We start from the raw sequence: 17192 nt of genomic DNA, 5'->3' as shown, positions 1-17192 counted from the left end.
GGCAACCACGTGGGAGTAACTGAGAAGAGCACCTCCGTAGGGCCCAGGAATGTCTCTTGTGCTCAGCCTATAGGAGACGAGCATGAATGTGGGGTGTGGGGAGAATTATAGGGTCCCCTCCCTCTGTGCTCAGTTATGGATCTTACACGCACATACTCACCTGTTTACTCACACCTCCTACTACTGTGTGTCCCACTCACTCCCCTGTGTGTATTTGTAGTTCATCTCTGCCCAGTGCTGTGCTCATACAAATCATATGAAGGCAGAACTTATCGACTTTTCTTCTCTGTATATTCCTATTTATTCGTATCACTGGGAGCTGCCATATTGCTTTGTGCATGTAAACTGAGGTTAGCTGTGGCGGTTATACCCTCATATATACTGCTCACACAAACAATATGGCAGCTCCGGTTTCTTTAAAGGGTTGTTCTCCTTTAAATTAACTGTTAGAAGGATGTAGAGAGGGATATTCTGAGACAATTTGCAATTGGTTTTCATTTTTATTTATTTGTGTTTTTTAATTTATTTAGCTTTTTATTCAGCAGCTCTCCAGTTTGTAATTTCAGCTATATCTGTGCTATAAATACTATATATAACTATATATAAATATATAAGGGGATATGATCACTATATATAAATATATAAGGGGGATATGATCACTATATATAAATATATAAGGGGATATGATCACTATATATAAATATATAAGGGGGATATGATCACTATATATAAATATATAAGGGGATATGATCACTATATATAAATATATAAGGGGATATGATCACTATATATAAATATATAAGGGGATATGATCACTATATATAAATATATAAGGGGATATGATCACTATATATAAATATATAAGGGGATATGATCACTATATATAAATATATAAGGGGATATGATCACTATATATAAATATATAAGGGGATATGATCACTATATATAAATATATAAGGGGGATATGATCACTATATATAAATATATAAGGGGAATATGATCACTATATATAAATATATAAGGGGGATATGATCACTATATATAAATATATATGGGGATATGATCACTATATATAAATATATAAGGGGAAATGATCACTATATATAAATATATAAGGGGATATGATCACTATATATAAATATATAAGGGGAAATGATCACTATATATAAATATATAAGGGGATATGATCACTATATATAAATATATAAGGGGGATATGATCACTATATATAAATATATAAGGGGATATGATCACTATATATAAATATATAAGGGGATATGATCACTATATATAAATATATAAGGGGATATGATCACTATATATAAATATATAAGGGGATATGATCACTATATATAAATATATAAGGGGATATGATCACTATATATAAATATATAAGGGGGATATGATCACTATATATAAATATATAAGGGGAATATGATCACTATATATAAATATATAAGGGGGATATGATCACTATATATAAATATATATGGGGATATGATCACTATATATAAATATATAAGGGGAAATGATCACTATATATAAATATATAAGGGGATATGATCACTATATATAAATATATAAGGGGAAATGATCACTATATATAAATATATAAGGGTACCATACAATTCTCTGCTGCTTTAGACACCACTAGCTCCTCCCATCAGACTGGAGAGAGCCAATCAGATTAAAGGGAGAGCTGGGAAACGGTGGGATTGTGGGAAGTGAATGGCAGATACAATAGACAGGTACAAGAAAGGGTCGGATGCATTTAATAACGGACTGGTCTGATTGTTGGAGTCAAAGAGGAATGTTTCCTCCTATTCGGCTCAGATGGGGGTCTCACTGGTAATTCGCATGTCTGGGCAGAATCATCCCTTTAATGGTTTCCTCCTTTCATACATGGTACCCTGACATTATTAGCAGCAACGTCCCAAGCAACTCCCATGCAACTCCCAGCTGAGTGAGTGACATTGTCGCTGCAGTAGTGAATGTTGCTATTTATTGCATGTATTTATATCATGGCTTGTTACTCACAAACATTTGGGGGGGACGTGCCTGGAAAAGTCGTTATTGTGCAGCAGTTGGGACACGCTCAGACCCCGCCCCTCGTCATATAAACTGCCCAGAGAAAAAGCATAAAATATGAAATGACAATTTATGGCAATTTGAGTTGGAATGTAGGAACCTCCCCCCACTGCCTGCGGTTACTGGTCCATGTGCTGGGAGCTGCCATGTCGCTTCTCCCTGTATATTAGGGACACACTGAATATACTGCTCATCAGCGCCCCCAGCTGGAAGGGGTGTAATTCATGCAACAAAATCATTTGCCATCTGATTGGATGGAGACACAGTGTTAATGTGCAGATGTTATGTATTTCAGCCAATCAGGCGGCTCCGAGAGGACAGATATGATATTGATGTATCGTATACAGGCAGTAAATCCTGAGCAGCAAATGAGAGGCAGGAAAGAGATATTTTCCATATTATTTATCTCAGGCAGTGGCTCAGAAGAACAAAATCTACTTTGTATATTATTTACCCCCCAACTCATTTGTGCTTATCCTCATATGTGGAAATATAATGACTAATGCTACATGCATTGTATCAGTGTCTGACAGCTAAACTACAACTCCCATCATCCCCTGTATTATAAAAATGATAAAAAATAACAGTCATTTGGTGCTGCCATGTTGCAGGCCCGGGGTTGTGCTTGTGATCTTGCCATAGGGGCTCATCTGTCAATCAGCATTGGACTTCACTTCCCAGCATGCTCAGCCAACAGTTTGTGCTTCTCTGTAGCTGCACCTATAGGTTATATATATATATATAGGAAGATCCACAAGGTGGGGGAGACTTTAGTGCCAGAGATGCCCCAGAGGCACGAAAACTGTTAACTCATTGTCACCCCCATGCAGTGTCATTCCAGGGGTGTCTCTGGCCCCGAGGGGCTGCGTTACAAGTTCTATAAGTCACTCCCTCTCTCTGACTTTCGACTTGTTATTCTCCCCAGCAAAGGATCAGGGACTCATGCCGCGGGCTGAAATGCAACTCCCTGTGGGAAAGGAAAGATCAGTTAGAGAGTGATAATAACTCCCTGCTACCCTGCGTCCCTCTACTTATTACTCACCTACATTCCTAATAAGTGGCCAATAGGATTACACTGGCAGTTGCACTTTATCTTCATATTGCAGCCTTTGTATGTGAATAGGACTCAGACTGTAAACTCTCTGGGCCAGAGACATTCGATTATAAACTCCACTGGGGCAGGGACTAATGGGAATGTGATAGGGACCTTAGATTGTAAGCTCACTGGGACAGGGACTGATGGGAATGTGATAGGAACCTTAGATTGTAAGCTCACTGGGACAGGGACTGATGGGAATGTGATAGGGACCTTAGATTGTAAGCTCACTGGGACAGGGACTGATGGGAATGTGATAGGAACCTTAGATTGTAAGCTCACTGGGACAGGGACTGATGGGAATGTGATAGGGACCTTAGATTGTAAACTCAGTGGGGCAGGGACTGATGGGAATGTGATAGGGACCTTAGATTGTAAGCTCACTGGGACAGGGACTGATGGGAATGTGATAGGGACCTTAGATTGTAAACTCACTGGGACAGGGACTGATGGGAATGTGATAGGGACCTTAGATTGTAAACTCACTGGGACAGGGACTGATGGGAATGTGATAGGGACCTTAGATTGTAAGCTCACTGGGACAGGGACTGATGGGAATGTGATAGGGACCTTAGATTGTAAACTCACTGGGACAGGGACTGATGGGAATGTGATAGGGACCTTAGATTGTAAGCTCAGTGGGGCGAGGAGGGGTCCTTACTTGTACAATGAATGTGGGTGAGTTTTACATGCCGCAGGCTGCACAGGACACAGACAACATGTGGGCAACGACCCCCCGCACTTTGTTTAGACTTTGGGCAAATAGGGGCCCCTGATTGGTGCAGGGCAGGAATGTGTCACTGGTCTGTTACATACGTTTGTTTCCTGTGTAAATAAATGGGGGGTCAGAGTACAACGACATCCCCCAGTTCAGCTGTGTGTATAGCGGGTGCCACTGGGGCCTTGTAACCCCCACACATGGGGAGCAGATCCTCAGAGGGAACCAATGGCATTTTCACTAAAGGCCCCCCGAATCTCCACTGGGGCGTATATTCACCTTCATCAGTCTAAGCTATGGGCACCCACACTGCCCTGTGGCCCCAAACCCACCCATATGTGACCCATCAGTGTGAGAGCCACAACACGGGACGTTGGCACAGACACATTGGCATGCACACGACACCACACGGGCACCACATGGGCACGACATCTAATGGGACCCAGAATTGATGGGCTACTGGGTCTGGAGTGGAAGGGCCCCTGGTTAAGGGCACAATGAATTCCTCATGGATGGGTGATGGAGACACCAGAACACGGGGGGCACAGGGTGCCAGTCACTGACCTGCGGAGCTGGAGCCTGGACTCACCGTCAGCAGCACCTCCTGGTTATCAGCGAGCGCCTGTTTGGCCAAATATCTCTCCCTCTTCACTTTGATCTCCACCGACCCGGGGATGTCGGGCACCATCCAGTCGATGCACCTCAGGCTGAAGAACACCACGTGCTGGGGGGCATTAAGGTGGGCGGGGGGATAGAGACATCAGCAAAGTGTGGGGAGAGAATAGAAATACTTTTGCCTTTCTTAGAGCCAATCTCTAAAGCCAACAAGGAAGGAGCCAACCAATCACAGGACGTTTCTCTGAGCCAACTTTTCATGTACTTGCCCAAAATATGCTCCCAATTGCCCCCCAATCATTTAACCCCTCAGCCCCACCCTATTGCCACTGACTCCCAGTCTAACCCCACCCTGAGGCTTGAATCTTACAACATGAAAGAAAGAGAGGCCACTGGCTGCCCCTATGGCCTCTCCTAAACCTGCCCCCCCAACTCCCCCTTCTGCCCCAGACAAAATGCCCCTCACCTCAAAAGCAATAATGAATCCCAAGCGCACGGCCAGGAGCTTCCAGTAGAACAGAGTGTAATTCCCGTCCTCATCCCGGAAAGCCTTGTACCTGGGGAACACCTGTGTGAGCAGCAGTATGGCAGCACCCACTCTGTACTCAAGCTATGTAACAACTGAAGCAATAGGGGCTCTACCTGTAGTAGGAGGTTAGTTGCTTATTACCTGCACATGGTGTGGTTGGCAGATACGTAGGGGTGCGGGGAGTAGGAGAGGGTGAAATTGAGGTACCCATCCAGGTTACTGTCGTATTCATATTGATAGAGGAGCCGCGGCAGGAAGTCAGAGGTGAAGGCAATAAGGAAGGCCTAAATGAGACATAGCTATAGTAAGTCTCCTGATTTACACTTTATCTTCACATTCTGCCTTACTCACTCCTTTATATCTTCCCTTACTCCTTTATATTCTCCCATACTCAATCGTTTATATTCTCCCTTACTCACTCCTTTATATCCTCCTTTACTCATTCCTTTATACAGTATGTTCCCTTACTCCTTTATATACTCCCTTACTCAATCGTTTTTATCCTCCTTTACTCGCTCCTTTGTATGTCGCTCCTTACTCAGTCCTTTATATCCTCCCTTTTCCTTTATATCTTCCCTTATTCCTTTATATTCTCCCTTACTCACTCCTTTATATTCTCCCTTACTCACTCTTTTATATCCTCACTCCTTTAAATCCTTCCTTACTCACTCCTTTATAGCCTCCTTTACTCGTTCCTTTGTATGTTTCCTTACTCATTCCTTTATATTCTCCCTTACTCACTCCTTTATATTCTCCCTTACTCACTCCTTTATATTCTCCCTTACTCACTCCTTTAAATCCTTCCTTACTCACTCTTTTATATCCTCACTCCTTTATATCCTCCTTTACTCGTTCCTTTGTATGTTTAATTACTCACTCCTTTATATTCTCCCTTCCTCACTCCTTTATATTCTCCCTTACTCATTCCTTTATATGTTCCCTTACTCCTTTATATTCTCCCTTACTCACTCCTTTATATTCTCCCTTACTCACTCCTTTAAATCCTTCCTTACTCACTCTTTTATATCCTCGCTCCTTTATATTCTCCCTTACTCCCTCCTTCATATTCTCCCTTACTCACTCCTTTATATTCTCCCTTACTCGCTCCTTTATATTCTCCCTTACTCGCTCCTTTATATTCTCCCTTACTCGCTCCTTCATATTCTCCCTTACTCACTCCTTTATATTCTCCCTTACTCGCTCCTTTATATTCTCCCTTACTCGCTCCTTTATATTCTCCCTTACTCCCTCCTTCATATTCTCCCTTACTCGCTCCTTTATATTCTCCCTTACTCGCTCCTTTATATTCTCCCTTACTCGCTCCTTTATATGAGACAGGTGACTCACATTGACAATGACAGAGAGTTGTGCCAGGGCCTCGAGGATGAGGAACCAGACTCCAATGCCCTGTGCCCGCTCTGCCACTGGCCTGCGATATTCACACACAAACTTCTGGGCATCGAGTCTGATCTCCACCCAGTTATTGAGCAGAGCAAAGAGCGGCGCCAGGGGAAATGCAGCCACGAATATTGTGATGAAGCCAAACTGCAGAACTGAGAGACAGCAAGTGATAGGGAAAGCAATGGGCCATTACTGGCCATAGACTGGCATCTCTTATGGCAAAATGTACAAAATCCATAGGGGCTTCTCTAAACTGGTCTCCCCCATGTGTAACCCCCCCCCAGTGTACATCCCACAAGGAAAGAAGGAGGGGCAACAAGAGGAATGAAGCAATAGGGAAGCTGAGAAAGAGGAGGGGTTAGAGGGATGGGGAGGAGTCAATGTCAATGATATATAAATAGGGGCGGAGACAATAAGTAGGAGGAGGAATTTGTGCTGCAAGTGAAGCTGCAGTGGGTTTTATAATGACATGCGGAGGGTGTGGCTGTGGGTGTGGCTATGACTTACCCATCTCCAGATACTCCTCAAAGAGCCCCTCACACTCAATGAGCTCATAGTCCTCCTCCCAGCGCTTGGGCTCCTCACTCAGCTGAGTGCCCCTCACTTTGGCCAATTGCCGTTTCTGGCGCCAGGACTTCAGTTTCCTGAGACAAAGGAGCCCAGTGGGGGTTCAGCAATTAGTGGGGTGCAGTAATATACTCTATACACCCCCCACATACTCTCTGCACCCCTTTATACTCTATATACTCCCCCACACACTCTCTGCACCCCCTTATACTCTATACACCCCCACATACTCTCTGCACCCCCTTATACTCTATACACCCCCACATACTCTCTGCACCCCCTTATACTCTATACACCCCCACATACTCTCTGCACCCCCTTATACTCTATACACCCCCACATACTCTCTGCACCCCCTTATACTCTATACACTCCCCCACATACTCTCTGCACCCCCTTAAACTCTATACACTCCCCCACATACTCTCTGCACCCCCTTATACTCTATACACCCCCACATACTCTCTGCACCCCCTTATACTCTATACACTCCCCCACATACTCTCTGCACCCCCTTATACTCTATACACCCCCACATACTCTCTGCACCCCCTTATACTCTATACACCCCCACATACTCTCTGCACCCCTTATACTCTATACACCCCCACATACTCTCTGCACCCCCTTATACTCTATACACCCCCACATACTCTCTGCACCCCCTTATACTCTATACACCCCCACATACTCTCTGCACCCCCTTATACTCTATACACCCCCACATACTCTCTGCACCCCCTTATACTCTATACACCCCCACATACTCTCTGCACCCCCTTATACTCTATACACCCCCACATACTCTCTGCACCCCCTTATACTCTATACACCCCCCACATACTCTCTGCACCCCTTTATACTCTATATACTCCCCACACACTCTCTGCACCCCCTTATACTCTATACACCCCCACATACTCTCTGCACCCCCTTATACTCTATACACCCCCCACACACTCTCTGCACCCCCTTATACTCTATACACCCCCCACATACTCTCTGCACCCCCTTATACTCTATACACCCCCACATACTCTCTGCACCCCCTTAAACTCTATACACTCCCCCACATACTCTCTGCACACCCTTATAATCTATACACTCCCCCACATACTCTTTGCACCCCCTTATACTCTATACACCCCCACATACTCTCTGTACCCCCTTATACTCTATACACCCCCACATACTCTCTGTACCCCCTTATACTCTATACACTCCCCCACATACTCTCTGCACCCCTTATACTCTATACACCCCCACATACTCTCTGCACCCCCTTATACTCTATACACCCCCCACATACTCTCTGCACCCCTTATACTCTATATACTCCCCACATACTCTCTGCACCCCAACATACTCTATACACCCCCACATAAGTCACCTACGTATAACTCCCGGCACTTACGGGATGAGGAACTCCTGGATGTTGCTGATAATCTGTTTTCCCACCATGATAATGAAGAGCTGCTGAGCCAACTCAATGAGGCACCCTCCAGGCCCACACTGCACAACACAGACACAGTTACTGGGTGTCACCCCCACATTCATTATATGTATCTCCATATTATTAGATGTACCTCAATTTATTATATACCCCCACATTATTATGTGTACCCCCAATTTATTATATACCCCCATATTCTTATATGTACCTTGATTTATTATATACCCCCACATTATTATGTGTACCCCCAATTTATTATATACCCCCATATTCTTATATGTACCTTGATTTATTATATACCCCCACATTATTATGTGTACCCCCAATTTATTATATACGCCCACATTATTATGTGTACCCCCAATTTATTATATACCCCCATATTCTTATATGTACCCCCAATTTAATGTATATCTCCCCACATTTATTATATGTATCCCCATATTATTAAATGTACCCCCACATTATTATATACCCCCCAGGTCATGTGTGCCTTCAGGACTGAGCAGTGGGCCCTCTCCAGCTCCTGCAATGTTCCGGTTTATTGTACCTGTTGCTGCTGGATTTTGGCTCCAGTACCCCAATATGATCTGCCCCTGGGGCGGGTTCTGAACTCAGGGTGACAGTAATGAATTTGCAGCACCCCGACTCTGGCTTGTCCCTACACACACTCAGTACACACATCTGACTGCTGCTTTATAATGGGCCTGGCTTCAGCCAATCAGGTGCTGCGGCAGGTACCATTCACTTTTCCGGCCCCTGCATTGGTGCAGTCAGGCCCCTTTGTCTGAGGAGCTCACAATCTATATGTCAGCCTGGGAACTCATTTAGAAGTGGTTATAGAATTCCCCACATGTATCAAATGTTTGGGATTTGGTATAGGTCAGAACTTTACAAGTTCTAGGACTGCCCCCCCCACCATTGGGTTAGAGTCAGTGAAGGGGGAGACTGCGCCCTAAAAGGGGCTTGAACCCAAAATGGGATTTAGTTATTACTCACATCCTCGTTTCTCATCCCGAGCAGCTTCCCATATCTCCCCGGGTATCCTATGAACCTGCAGGGGGCGACAGAGCCCATTTATTTCATTACCCAAATCTCCCCCCAGCAGATTGGCACCCCACAAACCCCTGTATCCCAAATACCCCAAGCATCCTGGTACCCTACAATCTCCAATGTCCCAATCTCTCCCCAGCAGCCTGGAACCCCCCAATTCTCTGTATCCCAACCCACAGCAGCAATGTAGTAACCCACAATCCCAGTTTCCCATACACTCCCTAGAAACCAGTACTCCACCCCCAATATCCCAGTACCCAAAGCCCACCCAGCAGCCTGGACCATAAGAGGCTTCTGTATGAGAGGGCAACATCTGGAATATTTGTGCCCGAAATCTGAAAGCCCCCCAATCACTGGTAGACCAGCCAGAACAGAGTTCTAGTGTCTGTACATCTCACCTTCCTTTGAAAAAAGCCACGTAGAAGGGGGACGAGTAGAAATTCACAAACTGGAAGATGAAAACCTTGAAAGTGAAGGCGTCTTCATGTAGAGACTGAGTGCGGTGCATCTCTGGGGCCACAACAAAGCGCACAGTATCACTATACACAGCAACGCATTCCACTTCCACCCAGTCCCACACTCTGCACCTCTCATTACTTATCTGCTACAGGTTCCCTGGAAGGTCCAATGGGCCGTGACACACACAAGAACTCTGAGAAATGGGTCAGTACCAGCTGGTGTAATACTAGGAAGAATGTGGGTCAGTACCAGCTGGTGTAATACTAGGAAGAATGTGGGTCAGAACCAGCTGGTGTAATACTAGGAAGAATGTGGGTCAGTACCAGCTGGTGTAATACTAGGAAGAATGTGGGTCAGTACCAGCTGGTGTAATACTAGGAAGAATGTGGGTCAGTACCAGCTGGTGTAATACTAGGAAGAATGTGGGTCAGTACCAGCTGGTGTAATACTAGGAAGAATGTGGGTCAGTACTGAGCAGAACCATCTCACATGATGCCAAGAGAAATCTGGGTCACTGGAGAGCAAAACCTGCTAATGGGCCACAGACAGCGATAGAATCAGACCCACTGGGGCCCGTCCTACAGTGATGTGGGGAACCCTATTGTTTTATTCACTGCACCCCTCTATTTAATGGGTGTGGCTAAAATGGTGATTGGCAGATCTGAGCCCTATAGGGACAGGCCCAATATGTTTATTGCAAATGACAGGTTTTCCCCAAATCCAGTGAATCTGATGGAAAAAAACTCTGTTATGTAGAGAATAAGCCAAAGGGCAGAACTGGGCCGGGGGTCTTTCATCTCTGGGAGATGAACTTCAAGAATTCTAACGTAGGATAATGATATGGGTTTTGGCTCAGTTCTCTGAAGCCCTTTGGAGGACCCCGGCTACTCACCCCAGCGGGTCAGCTTCTCAGCCAAGGAAGTGTAGACTTGGCCCATCAGGAGAATCAGAACCAGGTTGACCATGGAGCTGCTTATGTTGGCGATATTCCCAGCCTGGAGTCGGAGCAGAAATGGCCGGGGGTCAGAGCGGTGCCCATGGAGGAGCAGAATATTGCGTCACACATATATATATATATATAGGGTGCTTAGCAAGGGGACCCCCTAAATGAATGTGCAGCAAATACCCCGCAGTCCTAGCATGAGAGGTAATGTGCTCTTTAAAGGGCAAATATCACCCCTTATCAATGAAATGAGCCAGTATTACCCATAGGGTTGCAATAGAATAGCACCTCCGTCTGGCTGGTGCATTATTAGGAAATTGAGATCCACTGGGACTAGAAACAACCAAGAAGCGGGAGCCTGTGGAATGGGCTGAAGATTTGGGGTTCAGTGTGCCTGGTTCCTGGGGGCATCTCACCTGTGTCATTAGGAGGTTGTTCCCCGTGTGGTACATCATCATGGTGACAATCCCACGGTACATGATCACCGACACCAGGAAGATCATCACCACGCAGAGCTGCCGGGAAGAGGCACAGGGTTAGAATTTGTGGGCACAGTAATGGGGAACCCCTAGTGCTAAAAATGCAATTAGCCGTAGGCTGCAACCAGTACAATGGTATTCATTTGCATATTCAGATTTAATTATTAACAAACACATTGCCTCTATTACCCATACTTTGGATCTGTACATCCTGATTTTCCCAGCTGCTTGTGGCCTGAACTCTACCCACTATTCAGTATGTGATTTCCCCAGTCGAACGGCTGCCAAGACTTTCATTGGCTGCTTTGTCCCCCAAACCCAAGAGGGGGGCTTGTACCCCCAAATCCTCACCATAATGATGATGACCATGGAGCCAGTGAGGATGCGGGACAGTCGGTCTCTCTTGGGGAAATGGGGCTCTTTCACCCCTGTGATTGGATTCTGCTCCATCTGGGGGGCCTTAGCAGCAAACTCTGGGCGCGGCTGTTCCTGGGGAGACACAGAATGGGGTGAACCTAATGAATACATTTGTATGTTTATATAGTGGTGCTGAGTACACAGAACAACAAGGGAACCTGCTGCTGAACTGAGGGTCACATGAAGCCCCCCTGCACCTTGTATTTCAGGTGGTCCCAGACTGATAATGATGAAGCAGAACTACACTGCTCACCTCTGGGGGGACACAGATGATTTTTAGTTTCCCTGCCAGAAACTAATGGAGTAGCTGCACAGTGCCCTCTGCTGATGGGACGTAGCACTGCAGAATTTGTCACCCCATCATCATCATCTTCATCATCTTCATCATCTTCATCATCATCCTATTGCTAGTTCCTAGGCACTAACCCATTGTGCAGACCCTGCGGTTGTCATCTTACCAATGTTTTGGGGCCCTAAATTGTATTTGCTCCGGGGCCCAGTCACATCTAGTTATGTCATTAAATTGGGGATCTCAAGAGAAGGGTGGTCTTGCCATTGTCCCCTCTTTTTCCTATGGGGGTGCAGACAAGAATCTGTAGGCAGAGGTTGTATAGATTCTGTATATGTGGGGGGCAGCTGGGCTTAGGGGGGTGAGCACCGTCTAGTGTCAGGGAGGCATATATAGGTGTATATATGTGTATATGGGGGTGTATGTGGGGGGTGTATATGGGGGGTGTATATGGGGGGTGTATGTGGGGGGTGGAGCTTCACCTCTTCCTCCTGGAAGTCCATGCAGTCCCAGTGATGGGCCAGTGTTGCGTTCTTTCTCTTCCAGTATTCCAGGAAGGTCACCGCCCAGAAGGACATGAAGACGCTGAAGAAGACGGTCCCGGGGTGATCAAACAGGTACCCCACCTGCGCATCCATGAGAAAAGCAAATGGGGGGAGTCTCCTGTTTGTCTTTAGTCCAATAAAAAGCATCAGCTCCCCCAATCCTTCACTTTCCATATATATAACAGCCAGAGAGTAAAATGAGGTTCCTCCACTTTAAACACTTTCTAAAAGAGGGGCCGCTGTGACTCCTGAAGGGTTTTGGTAAATCCCATTTCCCCTTGTCTGATTGGGGGACACATGGAAACAATCCAGTACAACCCCAATATTCCAGGAGGCCTGGGAAAGCAGCGAAGTCCCTATAGTGGTGAATATAATGGGGGGTAGTGGCTGTTTTATTTTCTATTCTCCCTGAGTCGCCTGTGTATGAACCCCAATATTCACTAGTGGTCCCGTCAGTGTTTGGACCCACCTTGGCCATTGGGCAGATGTCGGAGATGAACCAGTTGTTGCAGGTGTCGCACAGGGGGCACATCAGGTAGCGCGTCCCACTCTGACAGATCTGCTGCCTGGAGAGGAATCAGTCGAATTAAATCTGATTGTGTTTGTGGGATTATCCCCAGATAATGATCCCATGCACCAGCCTTGGGGGTCTCTATTAATATTACACCCCTCTTCTACCACTTCAGTTCTGGGGCTTCTGAGAGATATATATATGTATACCCCCCTGTCTGACATTCTGTCTAGGTTTCCATTCCCTGACTTCCCTTATGTTGGTCTCACATCGGGGGGGGGGTCCCCAAGTTTCGTATTATTGAGTTGCTGACACGTACGCGGCAGTGTTGCTCCCCATGGTGACCAGGCCCGAAATAAACACGACTGTCCCCACGATGGCGGCCGGCAGCAACCAGGCTGTGTAGAAACCTGTGCCAAGAGACTGGTACAAATCAACAACAAATCCACAAACCAACAACTGACAGTCAGAGCGGCTGTGAGATTTCTGCCAACTGTCAGATATTGAACCCCTGAACCTGCTGGGGGCCCTTGTGGGTAATGAGCTTAATTGTAGCACAATCCCAGTCTGCAGCAACTACTGTTATAGGGTTTAGATTTGTATGTCCCATCTGGAATATACCCTGCAGTTTTGCTCCACAGTATTCAAATGGGACAGTAATAAAAGAGAAAGTACAGAGAAGAGCAACTAAGCTGATAAAGGGAATGGAAGGGATCAGTTATGGGGAAAGACAAGTTGGGATTGGTTACACTGGAGAAGAGACAGTTGGGGGGATATGATCACTATATATAAATATATAAGGGGATATGATCACTATATATAAATATATAAGGGGATATGATCACTATATATAAATATATAAGGGGGATATGATCACTATATATAAATATATAAGGGGGATATGATCACTATATATAAATATATAAGGGGATATGATCATTATATATAAATATACAGTATAAGGGGGATATGATCACTATATATAAATATATAAGGGGATATGATCACTATATATAAATATATAAGGGGATATGATCACTATATATAAATATATAAGGGGATATGATCACTATATATAAATATATAAGGAGGATATGATCACTATATATAAATATATAAGGGGATATGATCACTATATATAAATATATAAGGGGGATATGATCACTATATATAAATATATAAGGGGGATATGATCACTATATATAAATATATAAGGGGATATGATCACTATATATAAATATATAAGGGGGATATGATCACTATATATAAATATATAAGGAGGATATGATCACTATATATAAATATATAAGGGGATATGATCACTATATATAAATATATAAGGGGATATGATCACTATATATAAATATATAAGGGGATATGATCACTATATATAAATATATAAGGGGATATGATCACTATATATAAATATATAAGGGGATATGATCACTATATATAAATATATAAGGGGATATGATCACTATATATAAATATATAAGGGGGATATGATCACTATATATATAAATATATAAGGGGATATGATCACTATATATAAATATATAAGGGATATGATCACTATATATAAATATATAAGGGATATGATCACTATATATAAATATATAAGGGGGATATGATCACTATATATAAATATATAAGGGGATATGATCACTATATATAAATATATAAGGGGATATGATCACTATATATAAATATATAAGGGGGATATGATCACTATATATAAATATATAAGGGGGATATGATCACTATACATAAATATATAAGGGGATATGATCACTATATATAAATATATAAGGGGATATGATCACTATATATAAATATATAAGGGATATGATCACTATATATAAATATATAAGGGGATATGATCACTTTATATAAATATATAAGGGGATATGATCACTATATATAAATATATAAGGGATATGATCACTATATATAAATAAATAAGGGACAGTAATGAAATAGAGAAAGTACAGAGAAGAGCGACTAAACTGATAAAGGGAATGGGAGGGATAAAGTGTGAGGGGTTGTTGCTCAGGGAGGCAGGTCGTTGGCTGTATCATAACGTTACACAGAAAGAACAAAAAGGGGGACCCCAGTATGACAGTAAATGATGGGGTGATACAGTTGAGACATTACTATTATTTGTAATTATGGACAGAACTTACCAAGCCAAGCAAAATAAATGGCCACTTTTTCCCCAAAGTAGTCGCGTATGTGATCCAGGGGCTGATACTTGTACCATTGGGACCAGCGAGCCCAGTATCGGTAGAGGATCTGGCGAGGATTTAAGGTCTCTGGGGACACTTCGTACTCGGGCATCTCATGGGGACCCTGTTAGTAGAATGTAAGAGAGATAAATCAGTATGGCATCTCCACTCTCTTATTCTACTCCTCATAGGAACCCAAACACTATTCTCCCTCCCATTAGGATCCCAAACAGACTGTTCAGCTTGTCAGTTGGAGGCCAGTTCACCTGGTGTAGTGGAAACGCTGCCGTATAGATTCCCTCGTTCAGCAGCCGCTCAATTCCAACCTCCGCGTGTTTGCGCTTCCCATACACCGTGTGGCACAGGAGCTCGTACAACTGAACAACAAACACAACATCACAATGTGTGACTGGATCCAGTGGATCTCTTACTCATCTCAGTTCATTTATAATGATAGATAGAAGGCTGAGAATATGTAACAAACATGTACTTATCCCCAAAACCTTCCAGCATGCCCCCTGCAAGTTAGAGCGTCAGCTCCTGGGTATACTCTATGTATAATGCCTGTTCCCTAGCAACCGGCCATTATTATTCTCTGCAGGGCAACCAAACTCTAACACTGCACATGCAGGTGCCAATAACACCAGTGGGTACATGCTGCCGCCCATAGTCATGATTGACACCTGGCGCCAAGGGAGTGGCTTTTGAGAGGGGGCGGAACTGACACTCTGTTGGCACAAACTTGGCACATTGAGAAAATGAAGAACAGAATGGGGAGGGGAGGAATGGGGGACAGAAGACAATGGGGAGGGGAGGAATGGGGGACAGAAGACAATGGGGAGGGGAGGAATGGGGAACAGGAGACAAAGGGGAGGGGAGGAATGGGGAACAGGAGACAATGGGGAGGGAAGGAATGGGGGACAGGAGACAATGGGGAGGGAAGGAATGGGGGACAGGAGACAATGGGGAGGGAAGGAATGGGGGACAGGAGACAATAGGGAGGGAAGGAATGGGGGACAGGAGACAATGGGGAGGGGAGGAATGGGGAACAGGAGACAATAGGGAGGGAAGGAATGGGGGACAGGAGACAATGGGGAGGGGAGGAATGGGGAACAGGAGACAATAGGGAGGGAAGGAATGGGGGACAGGAGACAATGGGGAGGGGAGGAATGGGGGACAGGAGACAATGGGGAGGGGAGGAATGGGGAACAGGAGACAATAGGGAGGGAAGGAATGGGGGACAGGAGACAATGGGGAGGGGAGGAATGGGGGACAGGAGACAATAGGGAGGGAAGGAATGGGGGACAGGAGACAATAGGGAGGGAAGGAATGGGGGACAGGAGACAATAGGGAGGGAAGGAATGGGGGACAGGAGACAATGGGGAGGGAAGGAATGGGGGACAGGAGACAATGGGGAGGGAAGGAATGGGGGACAGGAGACAATAGGGAGGGAAGGAATGGGGGACAGGAGACAATAGGGAGGGAAGGAATGGGGGACAGGAGACAATAGGGAGGGAAGGAATGGGGGACAGGAGACAATAGGGAGGGAAGGAATGGGGGACAGGAGACAATGGGGAGGGAAGGAATGGGGGACAGGAAACAATAGGGAGGGAAGGAATGGGGGACAGGAGACAATAGGGAGGGAAGGAATGGGGGACAGGAGACAATAGGGAGGGAAGGAATGGGGGATAGGAGACAATGGGGAGGGGAGGAATGGGGAACAGGAGACAATAGGGAGGGAAGGAATGGGGGACAGGAGACAATGGGGAGGGGAGGAATGGGGGACAGGAGACAATGGGGAGGG

At 45.0% G+C, this 17192-nt stretch overlaps 1 protein-coding gene across 3 annotated transcripts in view; it reads right to left on the bottom strand.

The window, feature by feature from the left end:
• Positions 1-2475: 2475 nt before the first annotated feature.
• Positions 2476-17192, bottom strand: part of ano7.L (anoctamin 7 L homeolog) — a 45018-nt gene continuing 30301 nt past the window's right edge. For 2 of the 3 annotated variants that reach the window (XM_041569924.1, XM_041569925.1), the window contains 17 exons: positions 15655-15765; positions 15347-15512; positions 13483-13573; positions 13122-13218; positions 12590-12733; positions 11753-11890; positions 11339-11437; positions 10872-10974; positions 9919-10030; positions 9467-9521; positions 8429-8526; positions 6955-7091; positions 6394-6599; positions 5188-5330; positions 4984-5074; positions 4467-4626; positions 2476-3055 (listed from right to left, as the gene is read on the bottom strand). In XM_041569924.1, coding sequence (XP_041425858.1) covers positions 3021-3055; positions 4467-4626; positions 4984-5074; positions 5188-5330; positions 6394-6599; positions 6955-7091; positions 8429-8526; positions 9467-9521; positions 9919-10030; positions 10872-10974; positions 11339-11437; positions 11753-11890; positions 12590-12733; positions 13122-13218; positions 13483-13573; positions 15347-15512; positions 15655-15765 — 1986 coding nt within the window. In that variant the 3' untranslated portion in view covers positions 2476-3020. The remainder of the gene's footprint in view (positions 3056-4466; positions 4627-4983; positions 5075-5187; positions 5331-6393; positions 6600-6954; positions 7092-8428; positions 8527-9466; positions 9522-9918; positions 10031-10871; positions 10975-11338; positions 11438-11752; positions 11891-12589; positions 12734-13121; positions 13219-13482; positions 13574-15346; positions 15513-15654; positions 15766-17192) is intronic. The other variant, XM_041569926.1, reaches the window with a different exon arrangement.

Source organism: Xenopus laevis, chromosome 7L (genome assembly GCF_017654675.1).
Source record: "Xenopus laevis strain J_2021 chromosome 7L, Xenopus_laevis_v10.1, whole genome shotgun sequence".
NCBI lineage: Eukaryota > Metazoa > Chordata > Amphibia > Anura > Pipidae > Xenopus > Xenopus laevis.
The sequence above is the reverse complement of the archived record's forward strand: the minus strand, read 5'-3'. Positions and strand labels throughout refer to the sequence as shown.